At 52.8% G+C, this 14,269-nt stretch overlaps 1 protein-coding gene across 1 annotated transcript in view; it reads left to right on the top strand.

Moving 5' to 3' along the window:
- Positions 1-14,269, top strand: part of Mtcl2 (microtubule crosslinking factor 2) — a 71,678-nt gene that overhangs the window by 17,993 nt on the left and 39,416 nt on the right. Inside the window, exons 2-3 of the mRNA XM_076571063.1 lie at positions 727-951; positions 6,736-6,894. Of these exons, the coding sequence (XP_076427178.1) occupies positions 727-951; positions 6,736-6,894 (384 nt within the window). The remainder of the gene's footprint in view (positions 1-726; positions 952-6,735; positions 6,895-14,269) is intronic.

The raw sequence follows: 14,269 nt of genomic DNA, 5'->3' as shown, positions 1-14,269 counted from the left end.
TGTTCTTTGCCTCACCCTTTGGAGGCTTCGCTTCATTTTGTGCCTGCTGTGAGCATCGTGCCTGGGGAGTGTGGCACAGGAGGCTGCCTACCTCGTGGTATCCAGGAAGCAAGGAAGGAGGGGACCGGGTACCAATTCCCCTTCAAAGGCACCTTCCAATGACCTGGCGCCCTCAGCTCCTGAAGAAGGGCACACCACTTCCCAGCAGGACCACAAGGAGGACTTAGCCGGTAGCAGGTGACTTTGCGGGGACGGTTAAGATCCAGATCTTCAGAGGGGTGTAGCATCTGCAGTCTGAAACGCAAGTCCCAGCAGGCTGCACGTCTGCTGAGTGTTCTAGGGTGTTCTCCGTGGCCTTTTGCCCCTTGTGGAGGCTGCCTGCGTTTCTTGGCTGGTGGCCCTTTCTCCACCTGCAGAGCCTGTCTGCCTTCCCTTTCCTAATGTCTCACATTGCTCGCTCCCATGAGCCTCCCTGTCAGGGCCCATCCAGATAGTCCAGGATAACGCTTCTGTCTGGAGACCCTTATCTTAGTCACATCTGCAAAGCCCCCTTTGCCACAGAAGGCACATAGATTTACAGTGCCTGGGAGTTCAGCTGTGGTTATCTGGGTGTTATCTGGCCTATAACCCCAGGCCCCCAGGGCTGCTTGCCAGATGTGGCCAGCATTCAGGCACCCTGGCCACTGCCATGGCATCTGGGGATCTGACCATTCCTCCATCCTGCAGGACGAGATTGAGGAGCTGCGGGCTGAGATGCTGGAGATGCGGGATGTCTACATGGAGGAAGATGTGTACCAGCTACAGGAGCTCCGGCAGCAGCTGGACCAAGCCAGCAAGACCTGTCGCATCCTGCAGTACCGACTGCGTAAAGCCGAGCGCCGCAGCCTCCGCGCGGCCCAGACAGGCCAGGTGGATGGTGAGCTCATCCGTGGTCTGGAGCAGGATGTCAAGGTCAGTCTGGGCGTCTCCACCAACCTCTTTTATAGGTGCCCGTGATGGGTGGTTGGGTCATGGGCCCCATTGGGGATCCAGGTTATCCCTGTAGCTTACTGCTTGCCTTGAGCGAGTTATCCTGCCTCTCTGGGTCTCAGTTTCTCCATCTGCAAAGTTGGGACCCCTGGTGGATCAACAGGTCCTCCAAATGGGATATCCCAAAATGATAAGACCAATCACCACCACCCACACACACAGCAGCAGCAGCAGGAGGCTCTTTCTTGCCTGTACCTGGCCTCTGAGTGGCCTCCTACACAGTCCCTGCTCAGTTCTACAGGCTACTGAGAGACAAAGGAGTCAGCTAGGCTGGACTGGCTCAGAGATGGGCTCCAGTATGCCTGGGTTTTGTGATTTTGAGCAAGTCTCCTATATTTCAATTTCCCCATCTGCAAAATTGATGTAAGAATATCCAACCCGGGATAATGAAATCATGGCTAAGACATCAGAGGGACCAACCGTGATTAGCCTTTATTATTGCATCTGATTTCTGGATGAGAGTTCTGGGCCTCAGAGGGGGGTTGTACCTCTCCAGGGTCAGGGGCTCTCCTCTGTGGGTGGCAGAAGTCAGGCTCACCCACCCCCTAGACCTCACTGCTGGACCCTGCTGCTCCCCTGCCTCAGGAGCAAGCAGGGATGGCCCTACTCAGACAGGCGAGGGCTCCAGGAGAGAAGTCTCCACTGCCTGTCTTATGTAAGCCCTGGTGAGGGTCCAGACCGTGGGTCCCTGAGCCAGCCCTCTGCTCTCAGAACACAGCCCAGTGTGAGCAGGGGATCGCAGGAGCTGGGGCTGGTACAGAACAGAGAGGAGCCTAGGAGTCCCATAAGTAACCTCTGCCCTGGGGCCAAGAGAGGAGAGGCCTGAGCTGCCGGTAACCAGGGATGTTCTAGGGAAGACTCCCAAGGGCCCCGAGGGCAGACAGGTGCAGAGCCATCCACACAGGCCTGTTGCTGCTGCTGCTGCTGGAAGGCACTGACTCAGTCCAGCCCTGCAAGGCACTCTCAAAGGACGCTGTTCATCCCAGAACCAGTGTTGATTTAGGAAAGTCGCGGCTCAATGCGAGCCTGTGTACCTGCGTGGAGCCAATTTTCTTGACTGCACACACAGCAAGATCCTGTTTTTGTTTTTGTTTGTAACAAAACAAAACACGATTTGAAGGAGAAAAAAAAACCCAACCCTCCATTTCCCTCATTGGTTAGAGGCAGCAGACACGGAAGGAGAGTGGAGAAGTTCAGACACATCTGCCACTGGGCCCTGGTCCTTGAGGATTTCTGGGAGGGACCCGAGACAAGTCTACTAGGAGATGAGGGAGTGGGGAACGGGCTGGTGGGCGGGGCCAGAGCAGCGGGGGTCGGGGTGGGGCTCAGCCCTCCAGGAGGAGGGGAAGGGCCCCTTCTATTGGGATTTGAACCAGCCAATCAGCATCGCCGTGCTTCCCCTGCCCCCCTCCTCCCGCCCCTCCCCTGCAGCTGCAGCTCTGAGCTCATGCTCTGCCTCAGCCTGAGCTGGCCACAGCTCTGATCGCCCTTCGCCCCCAGCGTGCTAGGAATGTCAGAGGCAATTATGGAGGTCCTCAGAATGCGGACTTCCCCTAGGCAGGCTGAGGGAACCAGGTGGAGAGGGACTGGAAGGGGTATGCCTAGGGATTCCTCCTTTGCTCAGCAGGCTCCTTGGCCCCGTGCCCTGCAGGGCTTTTGCGCTCCAGTGGTTTTATTGGGCACATTGTTATTGGTGAGCTTTCCCCCACTGCCACCCCATAACAACCCTCCCAGGCCCTTCCACTTTTTGCTGGTCCACCAAGTTAACAAGATCTCAGACCCTCAGCAGGCTGGTAGCATGAGGATGGGAGAGTCACTGGATAGAGACCTGTGCTGCCGCTTTGTGGCTGTGTGGCCTTGAGTAAACTGCTTCACATCTCTGATCCGGTTTCCCCTGTGGAACATGGAGATAAGTTCAGTTCTCTATAGGACTTTTATGAATATAAAATGAAATTACTGAAGAGAGTGCTGTGTGATGGGTGTGGTAGCCATCAACCGAGCATATGATGGGAGGGTGTCATGGGCGGGGACACTGGGGTCCCACAGCCTTTTCTTGTAGAAGGTCCCAGAACACATCAGTAATATGTACCCCATCCTTAGATAAGGATGCTCTGGCCTTGGCTGTGTCCTGGGTGACCAGCATCATTTTCTCCTCAGAGCCTCAGTTTCCCTCTGTGTAAAGTGGGGGTGACACTCCCATCATGTGATTCTTGAGGGAATTCAGTCACACGTGGCTCAGGATGCTGCCCGGCCTGGGATGCTGCTCTCAGTTGCCATCTCTCTTGCTGAAGATCGGAGCCACGGGGACATACTGCAATCCGAGGTTCAGAGCCCAATGCTGATGTGCCCAGGAGCTGGGGGCCCTCCGCTGCTGATGGCCTTCGGCAGGGACCAAGGCCGGCACTGTAAACAGTGACCTCATGGCTGAGCACATTTGTTTGCGCTTCAGGCATTTGCCCCACGTCCGGATGCTGCAGCTGCCTCTCCTCCTTGGTCTCTCAGCCCCCTCCTTTGGATGTAACTGTGGGGCCCAGTGAGTCGAGCACATGGGGCCCTTTAGGCCCTTCTGACATAGTAAGCCATGTTGGGACTTGTCCTTGACAGCCCGGTGTCTGTAGCTTTATGCCTTCAAGCCTGCCCCCACAGCATCAGCTTTAGACCTTCTCCGTCATGTGACCTTGGGCAACTGACCTGTCCTTCCTGAGCCTCAAAGTGGAAATAAAATGTGTCCTGAGGGTGAGAAAAGCTTGTGGTGCCAGCCTGGGGAGGAGCTAACTGGTTCTATAAATGACCTGTGAGAGCCCAGGGCCCTGGGACCACTGGAAATCTGCGAGGGGAAGGCAGGGCCAGGCCGTGGTTCCTGCTGCCCACTCCCGGTGGCGGCGGTGCCCTTTGCTTCCTGGCCCTCATGGAGGCTGCAAGGCACTGCGGGGATCTGAGCTTGTGGGCTCTTCGGTCTAGAATTCTGCAGCTTGGGGGGATGCTTTCTTAACATGGGGCCCTGGGGTACAGAGAACATGGGACAGGGAATCCATGGAGAAGGGAGAGGATCCAGGAACTCTCATGGGGACCAGATGCGCTTCCCAGGCGGAGGCCTTGGTGGATATGGGACACCTCCTATCCCCACCCCCATAGAAGCACGTTTGGGAGAGGACCTTGACCCTAGTAGCCCTCTTTAGACAGTGGGGCAGGAGCAGGAGCAGGGGCGGGGGCAGGGGCAGGGGCAGGGGCAGGGGCAGCTCCCCACACATGTTCAGCCAGTCACTCCTTCATCATGTGCTGGATCCTCATTTGTTTGTTCACCAACAAACAATTATTAGGCATTTAGTGTATACTGGGCCCTGAGCTGCTCCTGGGACACACATGTGAATGAATCCGAAGAGGCATGGCTTTGGTGTCTGTGGTCCACCACTTCCACCCCGTGCCAAGGCAAGATAATGAATGGAATGTTGGTGAGGAGAGGCCTTCCTGGGTGACCTAAGAGCCCCATATTGGGGACTTCAGCCATAAGCCTGGGCCAAGGTGCATAAAACCGATGCAAAGAGGCAAAGCAATAATCAGCAATACAAGAAAAAATGCTTTTGTGGCTGGGCGGTGGTGGCGCATGCCTTTAATCCCAGCACTCGGGAGGCAGAGTTCGGGGCCAGCCTGGTCTACCGAGCAAGTTCCAGGACAGGCTCCAAAGCTACACAGAGAAACCCTGTCTCGAAAGAAAGAAAAACAAACAAACAAACAAATGCTTTTGTCGCTGGGCTGGAGGTGTAGCTCAGCTAATGAGTGCTTTGCCTAGCAGGCACGGAGCCCTGGCATTGGTCTTCAGCACTGCATAAACTCAGCAAGGTGGCATACGCCCAGCGCTTGAGAGGCAGAGGCAGGAATATCAGAAGTTCAAGGCCATCCCTGGCTAGTAGCAAGCTCAAGGCTGGGATGGGGAGAAAAAGACTTTCCTGTGTGGCTGGAGATGTAGATGAGTGGGAGAGTGTTCGCCTAGTGTGCACAAAAGTCCAAGGTTCATTCCCAGCCCAGCCTAAAACAAAAATCCCTGTAGAGATGGTTCCTTGAACTTGTGGCCTTTGAGCGGCTCTGGTGGTTCTTAAGTAACTTACACAATCAAAAATAGGCCATGAAACTATGAAAGAAATGCAACTTTGTAATACGTTAATAAATAGAGTGAATTATTTAAAAATAATAGTAAATAAGAAGCCTTGTATTTTTTGATTACCTTCTGGATTCCAGCCACCACCCAAGCACCCCCGATGCCATTTACCCCCCCCAGCAGCCCTCATGAGCAGTGTATCCACCCTTTTATTGCTGACCACGTGGCCAGTGAATGCTGGCACTGGGCTTGAATCTAGTTTTCTTCTCTGCAAAATCTCTTTCTGATATTGAAGGTTTGCCTACCCTACTTTACGGGTTGAGGAAAGCTCTGTGGCCCAGGGTGGCTACAGGGGAGACTTGTGGGCCTCCATCTGGCGTCCTCAGAGAGCTTCGGGCTGGAGGGGGCAGTGGGCAGAGGAGGGAGGAGAGGCATGCCCAGTTTCCTCTCAACTGTTGTTTTTCCTGGCCTTCCCTGCACACTGCCAAAGGGGTCTGTGCTGAGTTGGGCTTGGGCCCAGGCAGAGGGCAGAGCCAGGGAGGGCTGCTTCCCTTCCAGAGGGAGGAGGTGCATGGTCATTTCCGACACTGGCAGGCTTGGGTTCTGGGCTGTCTATGCTGTACGGGTTTTGCTGGCAAAGCCTTCAGACTCCTGGGGGACCCTGGCTGTGCTGGCCGCCCCAAACTCCAGGGAGTCCCAGTCCAGCCCAGCCATGCTCCATGTGTGTTACCCTGAAAAAGTCACTTCTGGGCTTCTGTAAAGTGAGGGCAGGACTAGCATCTAGGTGTCAGCAGGGCCCAGACTTCCTGGGGATAGCATCTATTTGCGTTTTACCAGCTTAGGAGGGCTCCCTTCACCGCACCCCAGCCCCCCTGCCCTGCCACACCCAGCAGCAGAGGCAGGACAGAGGGGATCCTCCAGAGTCTGGGGTGCTTTTCCTGCTGAGCCTAGACCTGGGATTAGAGACTGCCACTCTGTTAGCTGCGTCCGAGGGATACTTGGACACTTGTCCAGCCTCTGTCATTCTAGCATGTTGTATATCCCAGAACAGGCCTCAGGGTCACTGTGACCTCCAGCAAAGTCATGCCTGTCTCTGGACGTTGGTTCCTGGGAGCAGCAGCCACAGGTCATCAGACACTCCACTGTGGCAGGCGCCGGGTGAAGGCTTTGTGAGCAATAGCTGATGTGATCCTCCTGTCGGCCTGAGATTGCCCTGTTACTGCTGCACCCATTTTATACACGCCGAGAACACTGAGGCACAGGGCCAGGAAATGACTTTTGCTGACGATTACATGCTGCCCATTTGGTACTGGGCTTCCAAACTAACCCTCATCCCTCACAGGCTCCCCCAGCTGAATATAAAGGCACCTGTAAGAACAGAACAACCCAATATGTTGCCCCCAAAAGCTGGGTGCCTGGGTTTGGGTTTGGGGGTCTGTGAATCCCTAGATTCATGGCTCTTGGGTGAGTCTTAGGACCCCTTGTGCCTCAGTTTCCCTGTCTGCTGAGTGAGGGTGATGAGGTGACTGACTATGGTGGGATGGTCACTGGGACTCCAGGTGTGTCCTCCTTCAGCTTGGACATCCTCTGTCTCTCCCACCCTGGCTCAGGTCTCTAAGGACATCTCCATGCGGCTTCATAAGGAGCTGGAGGTGGTGGAGAAGAAGCGGATGAGGCTGGAGGAGGAGAACGAGGGCCTTCGGCAGAGGCTCATCGAGACGGAGCTGGCCAAGCAGGTGCTGCAAACGGAGCTGGATCGTCCCAGAGAGGTGAGGGCTACAGCCCAGCTGGCCCGGGGGGCATGCGCATCTCCCCTGATTGCTTGTGGACCGAGATGGGTACCCTTGGGCCTCCCTGGCAGTGTGGATTATCCATTCATCCTTCCAGCATGGATTTGCTGAGTAGCCCATCTGTATTCTACACTGGACGTTCAGAATAGAGTGGTGAAGCCAGGTGGTGGTGGCGCACAACTTTAATCCCAGCACTCGGGAGGCAGAGCCAGGAGGATCTCTGTGAGTTCGAGGCCAGCCTGATCTATAGAGGGAGATCCGGGACAGGCACCAAAACTACACAGAGAAACCCTATCTCAAAAAAAAAAAAAAGAGTAGAGTGGTAAGCAAGGTTCACTTACTGGGATTAATTACTCTCTGGGATTATTGAAGGTGTGTTCATCAGTGCCCAGCATATAGATGAGGGAACGCCTGTGCCTCAGTTCCCTCATCTGTAAGGTTGGGCAGTTGTTCCCTGCTCACTGAGCGGGCTACTGACCAGCTTGTGTGGACGTGCTTTAGGGACTAGTGTGCTATCGCCACTTGGTTTGAGAAGGATGCTAGGCCAGGGTCTCCTACTTTTGTCTCTGAATGTGACTCCAGACCCCACGTCCCCCATCCTGGTTGATGTCAGCCTCTCCTCCTGCTGTACCCTCCTCCAGCTGTGAGTTAGGCTGGACAGTTTATCTCAGAAATCTTTGCAAAGGTCCAGCAAAGCTGTGATCCGTTTCATGGCTGAGCAAATAGCTTCCTTCTGGGAGAGGGAGGTGGGTTCTCAAGGTCAGGCAGACTGCCGGGACTCTGCAGAATGCCAGTGGAAAACCATCAGCCCGGGTGATGTAAGCCTAGAAACTTCCTGATTCCAGAGGGAGTGTGTGTCCAAACACTAGGTGGCCTCTGGCCCCAGAAGGCACAGCTGGCCCTCAGCTGGTTGGCTGCTCATTAGGCATCCCAGCCTGTACATTTTCTGGGGCACCCACCTGCTTCCCAAGAGGGCCTGCATGCCAGCAGTCCAGAATGAGACATCACGGTCCCATGGGCAGTGCAGTCCTTTGGCTGCCCTTCACACTGGGCGAATTGTTGCCATGTGCCAGTGGCCCACAGGGCAGAGAGGGGAGGATCTGCCCTGAGGGCTCTGTGGGAGGTTTCCCCGCTTCGAGCCCATCGTGGGCAGCCTACAGCACTGGGTGCCATCTGCACACAGTCTTGTTGCCCCCATGTCTGATGGTGAAAAGAAGGGCGTTACAGAGTACCCTTAAAACACAGCCCGTTCTTCATGCACACACAGAGAAACGAGGCCCTCGGCTTCAGCGTGTTGAGTTTGTGCCAGGCTTTCCTTGACAAAGATGTGACTGAAGCCACTTCCGCTCTCTGAGTCTTAGCTTCTTCCTCTAGGACAGGGGTTCTCAGCCTTCCCCATGCTGAGACCCTTTAATACAGTTCCTCATGTTGGGACCCCAACCATAAAATTATTTTTGTTGCTACTTCATAACTATAATTTTGCTACTGTTATGAATCATAATGTAAATATCTGTGTCTTCTGATGGACTTAGGTAATCGCTATGAAAGGGTCATTTAACCCCAAAGGGGTCATGACCCACATGTTGAGAAACGATGCTCTATGATATCAGGATGTCAATAGTAGCAGTTTACGAGACTGTTTTGGATTACTAAACAGAGGGACCAGGGATGCAGCCCAGTGGTAGAGTCTGTGCCTGGCACATGGGAGGCTCTGGGGTCAATCCCTAGCACCAAAAAGAAAAGAAAACAAATAAAACAAAAGCTTTTGAGTGACTACGGAATACTCTGAAGAAGTTAGAAAGAATAAGGTCATGTGACATTTCTCAGAACCCCTAAGGACAGAGTTACTGCATCACCCGGCAGTTCCAGTTCTCAGTATATCCCAAAAAACCGTAAGCAGGGACACAGAGATGATCAAGCCTCCATGTTCATAACATCATTCACAGTAGCCCAGAGACAGAACAACCCAAATGTTGAGTGATGGTGGATGGATATACAAGGCCAGATGTGTGTGTGTGTGTGTGTCATGGGACAGTTGCTCAACCTGGAGGATTGAAGTGCTGATACACACTGCAGCATGGATGGGCCTTGAACACATCATGCCATGGGAAGGAACCCAGATACGTGAGGGTAAACATTGTAAAGTTCCATTTATCTGAGAATCCTAGAGTCGTCAGATTCCTAAGACCGGGAGTAGAGGTACTGGCGGGGCGGAGGGAGCCAGGGCTGACTGTTCAGTGGGCGTGGGGGCAGAGCAATGGAAGGGCTTTGGAGACAGACTGTGCGTGTCACACAGAAGGAGCAGATTTAAGCCGATGTGGTGTTACCACCTACTGTCCCAGCACCTGGGAAACAGAAGCAGGAGGATCAGGAGTTCAGGTCATTTTCAGCTCCACGGTGAGTTGGAGCCACGCTGGTGCTACATGAGACCCTGTCTCACAAAGAGAGCCTGGGTTCAAACCTTAGCACCAGAAAAAACGGAAGTCAAAAAATGGTAACTATATGTTAAATATACTTTACCACAATAAAAAAGAACGTTTGAGATGGTAAATTTATATGATAGAACCTTTACCACATGTTTAAAAAGTAGAAAAATATGTACTGATATGAGAAGGTCTCCAAGGTATCTTGTAAACCAGGGAAGGAAATGAGGGAGCTTGGCCTGGCGGCCAGACCCGTTATCCCAGCTACCCGGAAGGCTAAAGGGAGGAGATGGCACATCCTAGGCCTGCCTGAGCTGCAGAGTCAGTTCAGAAATCAAGTCAATAAAGGGCTGGGAACATTGCCCAGGAGTAGAACACTTGCCTAATACGCACGAAACCCAGGATTTGAGACCCACTAGAGCCAAAAAAGAAAGTTACAGAATTGCATATATTGAAAAATCCCACAAGTTATTTTAGATCTCATACATACCAGGGTAGGGTGGACTCTCGAGCTACACCACCAGCCCAAAGTTAGACTTTGCGTGTGTGTGTGTGTGTGTGTGTGTGTGTGTGTGTGTGTGTGTGTATGCGTTCACACGCGTGTATGCCTGCTTGTATGTCTGTGCACACCATCTGTGTCCAGGTACCTATGGGGGCCAGAAGATGGCATTGGGATCTCTGAACTTGAGCTATAAACGGTTATGAGCTACTCCGTGTGGGAGCTGGGAACTGAACTAGTCTTCTGCAAGAGTAGCAAGTGCTCATAACTGCTGAGCCATCTATTCAGGCCCCTTGGGGGTTGAATAATCAGAATGTACAGTCCCAGTAGTTGGGAGGCAGAGCCAAAGGGGATTAATGTGAATTTGAGGCCAGCCTGGGCTACAGTGTAAGACTGTCTCACAAACAAAAGAATAAAATAAAAAATGGACTGGAAATGTAGCTCAGTTGGCAGAGTGCTTGCCTAGGATAAATGAGATCCTGGATTCAATATACAGTTCCAAATAAAACGAGCGTGGTTACATGTATCTATAACTCCAGCACTCAGGAGATGGAGACATGAAGCTCGGGGTCATCCTTGGCTACATAGTGAATGTGAGGACAGCCTAGGATACATGAGACAGTGCCTCAGATAAAAAGTACTTAAGCTAGACATGATGGGCACTTCTATAGTCCCCTTCCAGGGAAGTCTGAGGGGCAGATGGCCTAAGTGCAGGAGTCTAAGGCTAGCCTGGATAGCACAGTAAGACCCTGTCTTTAAGAGCAAATCAAAGCGTACTTGTGAAATTAAAGAACAAAACAAAAGGTATTACTTGTGAAAATAAAAAAAAATTACTACATTGAAAAACTTTATTTTCACTGAGCAGTGGTAGTGCATGCCTTTAATCCCAGCATTTGGGAGATAGAGGCAGGAGGATCTTTGTGAGTTCGAGGCCAGCCTGGTCTACAGAGTGAGTTCCAGGACAGCCAGAGCCACACAGAGAAACCCTGTCTCAAAAGGCCAAGAAAGACAAAAACAAAACAAAACAAAACAAAAACCCCCACAACTTTATTTCTCGTGTGTGTGTGTGTGTGTGTGTGTGTGTGTGTGTGTGTGTGTGTGTGTCCACGGCAGGTGTGAGGAGGTCAAAGGATAACTTGAAGAAGTTGGTTCTTTTCTTCCACCCCATGGATCCCAGGTACCAAACTCAGGTCACCGGGGTTGGTGGCAGGTGCCTTTACCCACTAAGCGGCCCCACAGCCCTCCTCTTGGAGCTTCAAATGTAAACTTTAGGTTTTTGATGTAAAGAGCCCAGAATTGACCCTGACACAGAGTAGGCGCTGAAGAGACCTGTTCTCTTTCCTGGGAAACAGATGCCTCAAGTCTGGTCTGTCCTGATGTGTGGTGTTGGCTCCAGATCCTGTTGATGTGCTGTTTGCCCTCTCCTCCTCCCTCTCCTTCCTGACATGGTTGCTATGGAGACAAGGGTCCCTCAGCACTTCTGCAAGAGCTACAGTCCCATCCTCACGACCTGCCTTTGCCATCCTGACAGGTTGCTGGGGTGATGTTGTCACCCGACTGGGAATGGGAGCCCCTGTCCTGAGCTGATGCTTGTTGCTATGGAGACAGCTCGTGGCGAGACAGAAGGGAGGTGGCCTGCCCTGACTGCTATCTGCAGTGGCACCGTGGCTCAGCTGGGCTGCTTCTTAAGCATAGCAGCTGCCCCTTCGTCCACTGTCATCCCCCTTGTATCCAGGCAGAAAGCCAGTGCGAGTGTGATTTGTCCCCACATAGCTGCTGTGTCCGAGGGCTTACCCTGTGCCAGGCACGGCTTCCAGCCTTGCCCATGCGCCTCCATGGTGTTTAACCCTCCACTGTCCCTGCTTTATAGGTACTCCTCCTTCATGGACATTTTAAAATTGCAGTTTGATTCGGTGATCACACAATACACCGTCTTAGAGTTCCGTCTGGTAGATTGATGGTGTATTGCCATCACCATGATCTAATTCCGGAACACTCCCATTGCTCTTGTAAGTGACCCACACCTGTTAGCAGCCACTCTCTACCCCTCCCCTCCAGCCCCTGGCAACTGCTGGCCTGTTTTCTGTCTCTATTGATTTGTCCATTCAGGAGACTGCGTTCAAACGGAAGCAAGCAATGTGTGATCTTTGGTGATGGGCTTCTGTGACTTAGCCGAAGGCTTTCTGGGTTTAGGCATCCATGTTGAAGGACCTCATTTCTTTTCATGGCTGGGTAACAATCCATTGTGTGGGCTGAGTGCCTCATATTGAATAGATATTTGGGTGGTTTCCACTTTCTGCTGTCGTAAATAATGCTGCAAAGGGCATCCGTGTTCACTTATTTTGTGATTCTGTATTGCACACAGCAGTGGAACTGCTGTCTATGACTGAGACTGAGGAAAGAGATGTAGGGTATTCAAACCCGGGGCCCTGGGTCTCCCACACTCGTGCTGACTCCTACCAGAAATGCTGCTGCCCTGGCCCTGAGCCATCAAGGGGCTTTCTCAGAACTCACATCAGTGATTTCTCTTCTGGATTTCCTCCTTGGTGGGTGGGGCGAGCACTGCCAACCACCTGGGGTCAGGCCCCGGGACTGCTGCTGTGCCGTGTGTTCCGGCCCCGGGTCTGTGAGCTGCAAGGCAAACCCAGCCGTGGGGCCACGGAGGCCTGGGTGTGAATCTTGGCTTCGCTGTTTCCTTGAGAGCGACTGTAACCTTGGGCAGATGGCGCAACAGCTTTAGTGCTCACTTGATCTGTTTACAAAAAGGGAAAATCAGTCCCTACAGCTTAGGGGTGTTTGTGAGAATTCAATGAGGCAGGCTGGGAAGTGCTCACCACAGAATCAGCGCTTGCTAAATACAGCATGTACTATTATCGTTACCATCTCAACCAGCCACTGGCTGGCGGCCTGGAGAAGCCTTCGCTGCCTCCTCGCACAGGGGCTCTCCCCACAGCGCTGGCAGCTGCACGTGGAGGAAGCAGCTACACAGAAAACTGTCGATGGCGTTTGGTTTGGGACACGGTCTAAACTTATTTTTCCTGGCTTTAGGGTGGCTCAGGGGCTGAGAGAGCTTGCTGAGTAAACGTGGCGATGTGAGTTCAAATCTCCACAACCCACATAAAAAGTTAGGCATGGTCCCAAACAGACCTGCAACCCCAGCACTGAGTGAGGAGCAGGGCACAGGAGGAGGGCTCAGGTTTGCTAGTCTCCTGTGGGAAACCCTGTCTTGAAGGAGTAAGGCAGTCAGTGAGAGAGCGGGACAGCCGACATCCTGCTTCCATGTGTGTACGAAGGTGTGTGCATGCACCACACCCATATATTATACATACATACACACACGATACAATTTAAATTTTCCCCCTCCATTCAAGTGGTCATCTCTCCGAGGATTATGTGACTTGTCTGCCTAACAATCTGGCCATGCTGTAAGGACTACACCTCACTCTAGAGATGCACCCCAACCCATGTCCCCGTTATGGTCAGTTTTGTGCACACGCAGCCTGATGTCAGTGAGACTTATATGGACACCCCTCCACATTTGCTAAGTGGGCAGCAAGGAGGTGTTGGAGGCAGAGGTCCCTGAGGTTTAGTCAGCTCTCTCCAGGCCTTAGGGTCCTGCCTGGGAGTTTCTGGGAGCTCAGGCTCTTGCTGGGATGGATTGGACCAGGGATGCACAGGGGTGCCACCCAGGCTCCTCATAGTGGCCTTACGAGGAGTGGGGAGTGTGCCTTCGCTGGGTCCTGCTGGACCTGTGGCTGCTTTCTCTCCGGTATACGGGCCCACCCTAAGAGGCCCAGAGCCAGACATTGCCTTTTGAGCAGGACTGGCCCCACCTCTGAGGGCTCTAAAAGGGAGCTCTGACAGACCTTGGCTCCCTTGAGGGGCAAGGCAGCCCTCAGCCGCCCGGCCAGCTGCCACGCACCAGATGGGAGGGCCGTCTGTATGCCTGCAAAACCTGCCTAGGTTTCCCTCCTGAACTCAGGCAGTGCAGGAGCCCAAATGACCTCCACGTGGTGGGAGAGGGTTCAGTCCAAGACAGAATGACTGGAACCACTGTAGTCCACCTCCCAAGGCGCAGCTTCATGCTCTCTGTCTGCCTCCATTCTGTGAGGTTCCAGCCCCACAGCCTGCCTGCTGCTGGCAAGGTGTGCCATGGCTTCCTAGAAAGCTTTGAAATGAAAAAAAAAAAAAAAAAAACCCAAAACAAAAAACAGTAGGCCTTTCCCTTCCCCCAACAGATCCACAAACAGAGAATCGAATCCTTTCCAGGCTCTCGCAATCCAGTACTCTGAGATTCCTACTTGGGAGGTGAACAGACACTCCCAATAGGATTTTCTGTGTGTATACAGACACACTTTTATGTATATGTGTGCATGCTTCTTTAAATTAAAAAATGTAATATAAACTTAATGAGGCAAAAAATCCCATTGCA

The sequence above is a fragment of the Peromyscus maniculatus genome, chromosome 4 (assembly GCF_049852395.1).
Source record: "Peromyscus maniculatus bairdii isolate BWxNUB_F1_BW_parent chromosome 4, HU_Pman_BW_mat_3.1, whole genome shotgun sequence".
Classification (NCBI taxonomy): Eukaryota; Metazoa; Chordata; class Mammalia; order Rodentia; family Cricetidae; genus Peromyscus; species Peromyscus maniculatus.
This window is presented reverse-complemented; position numbering and strand designations above follow the sequence as displayed.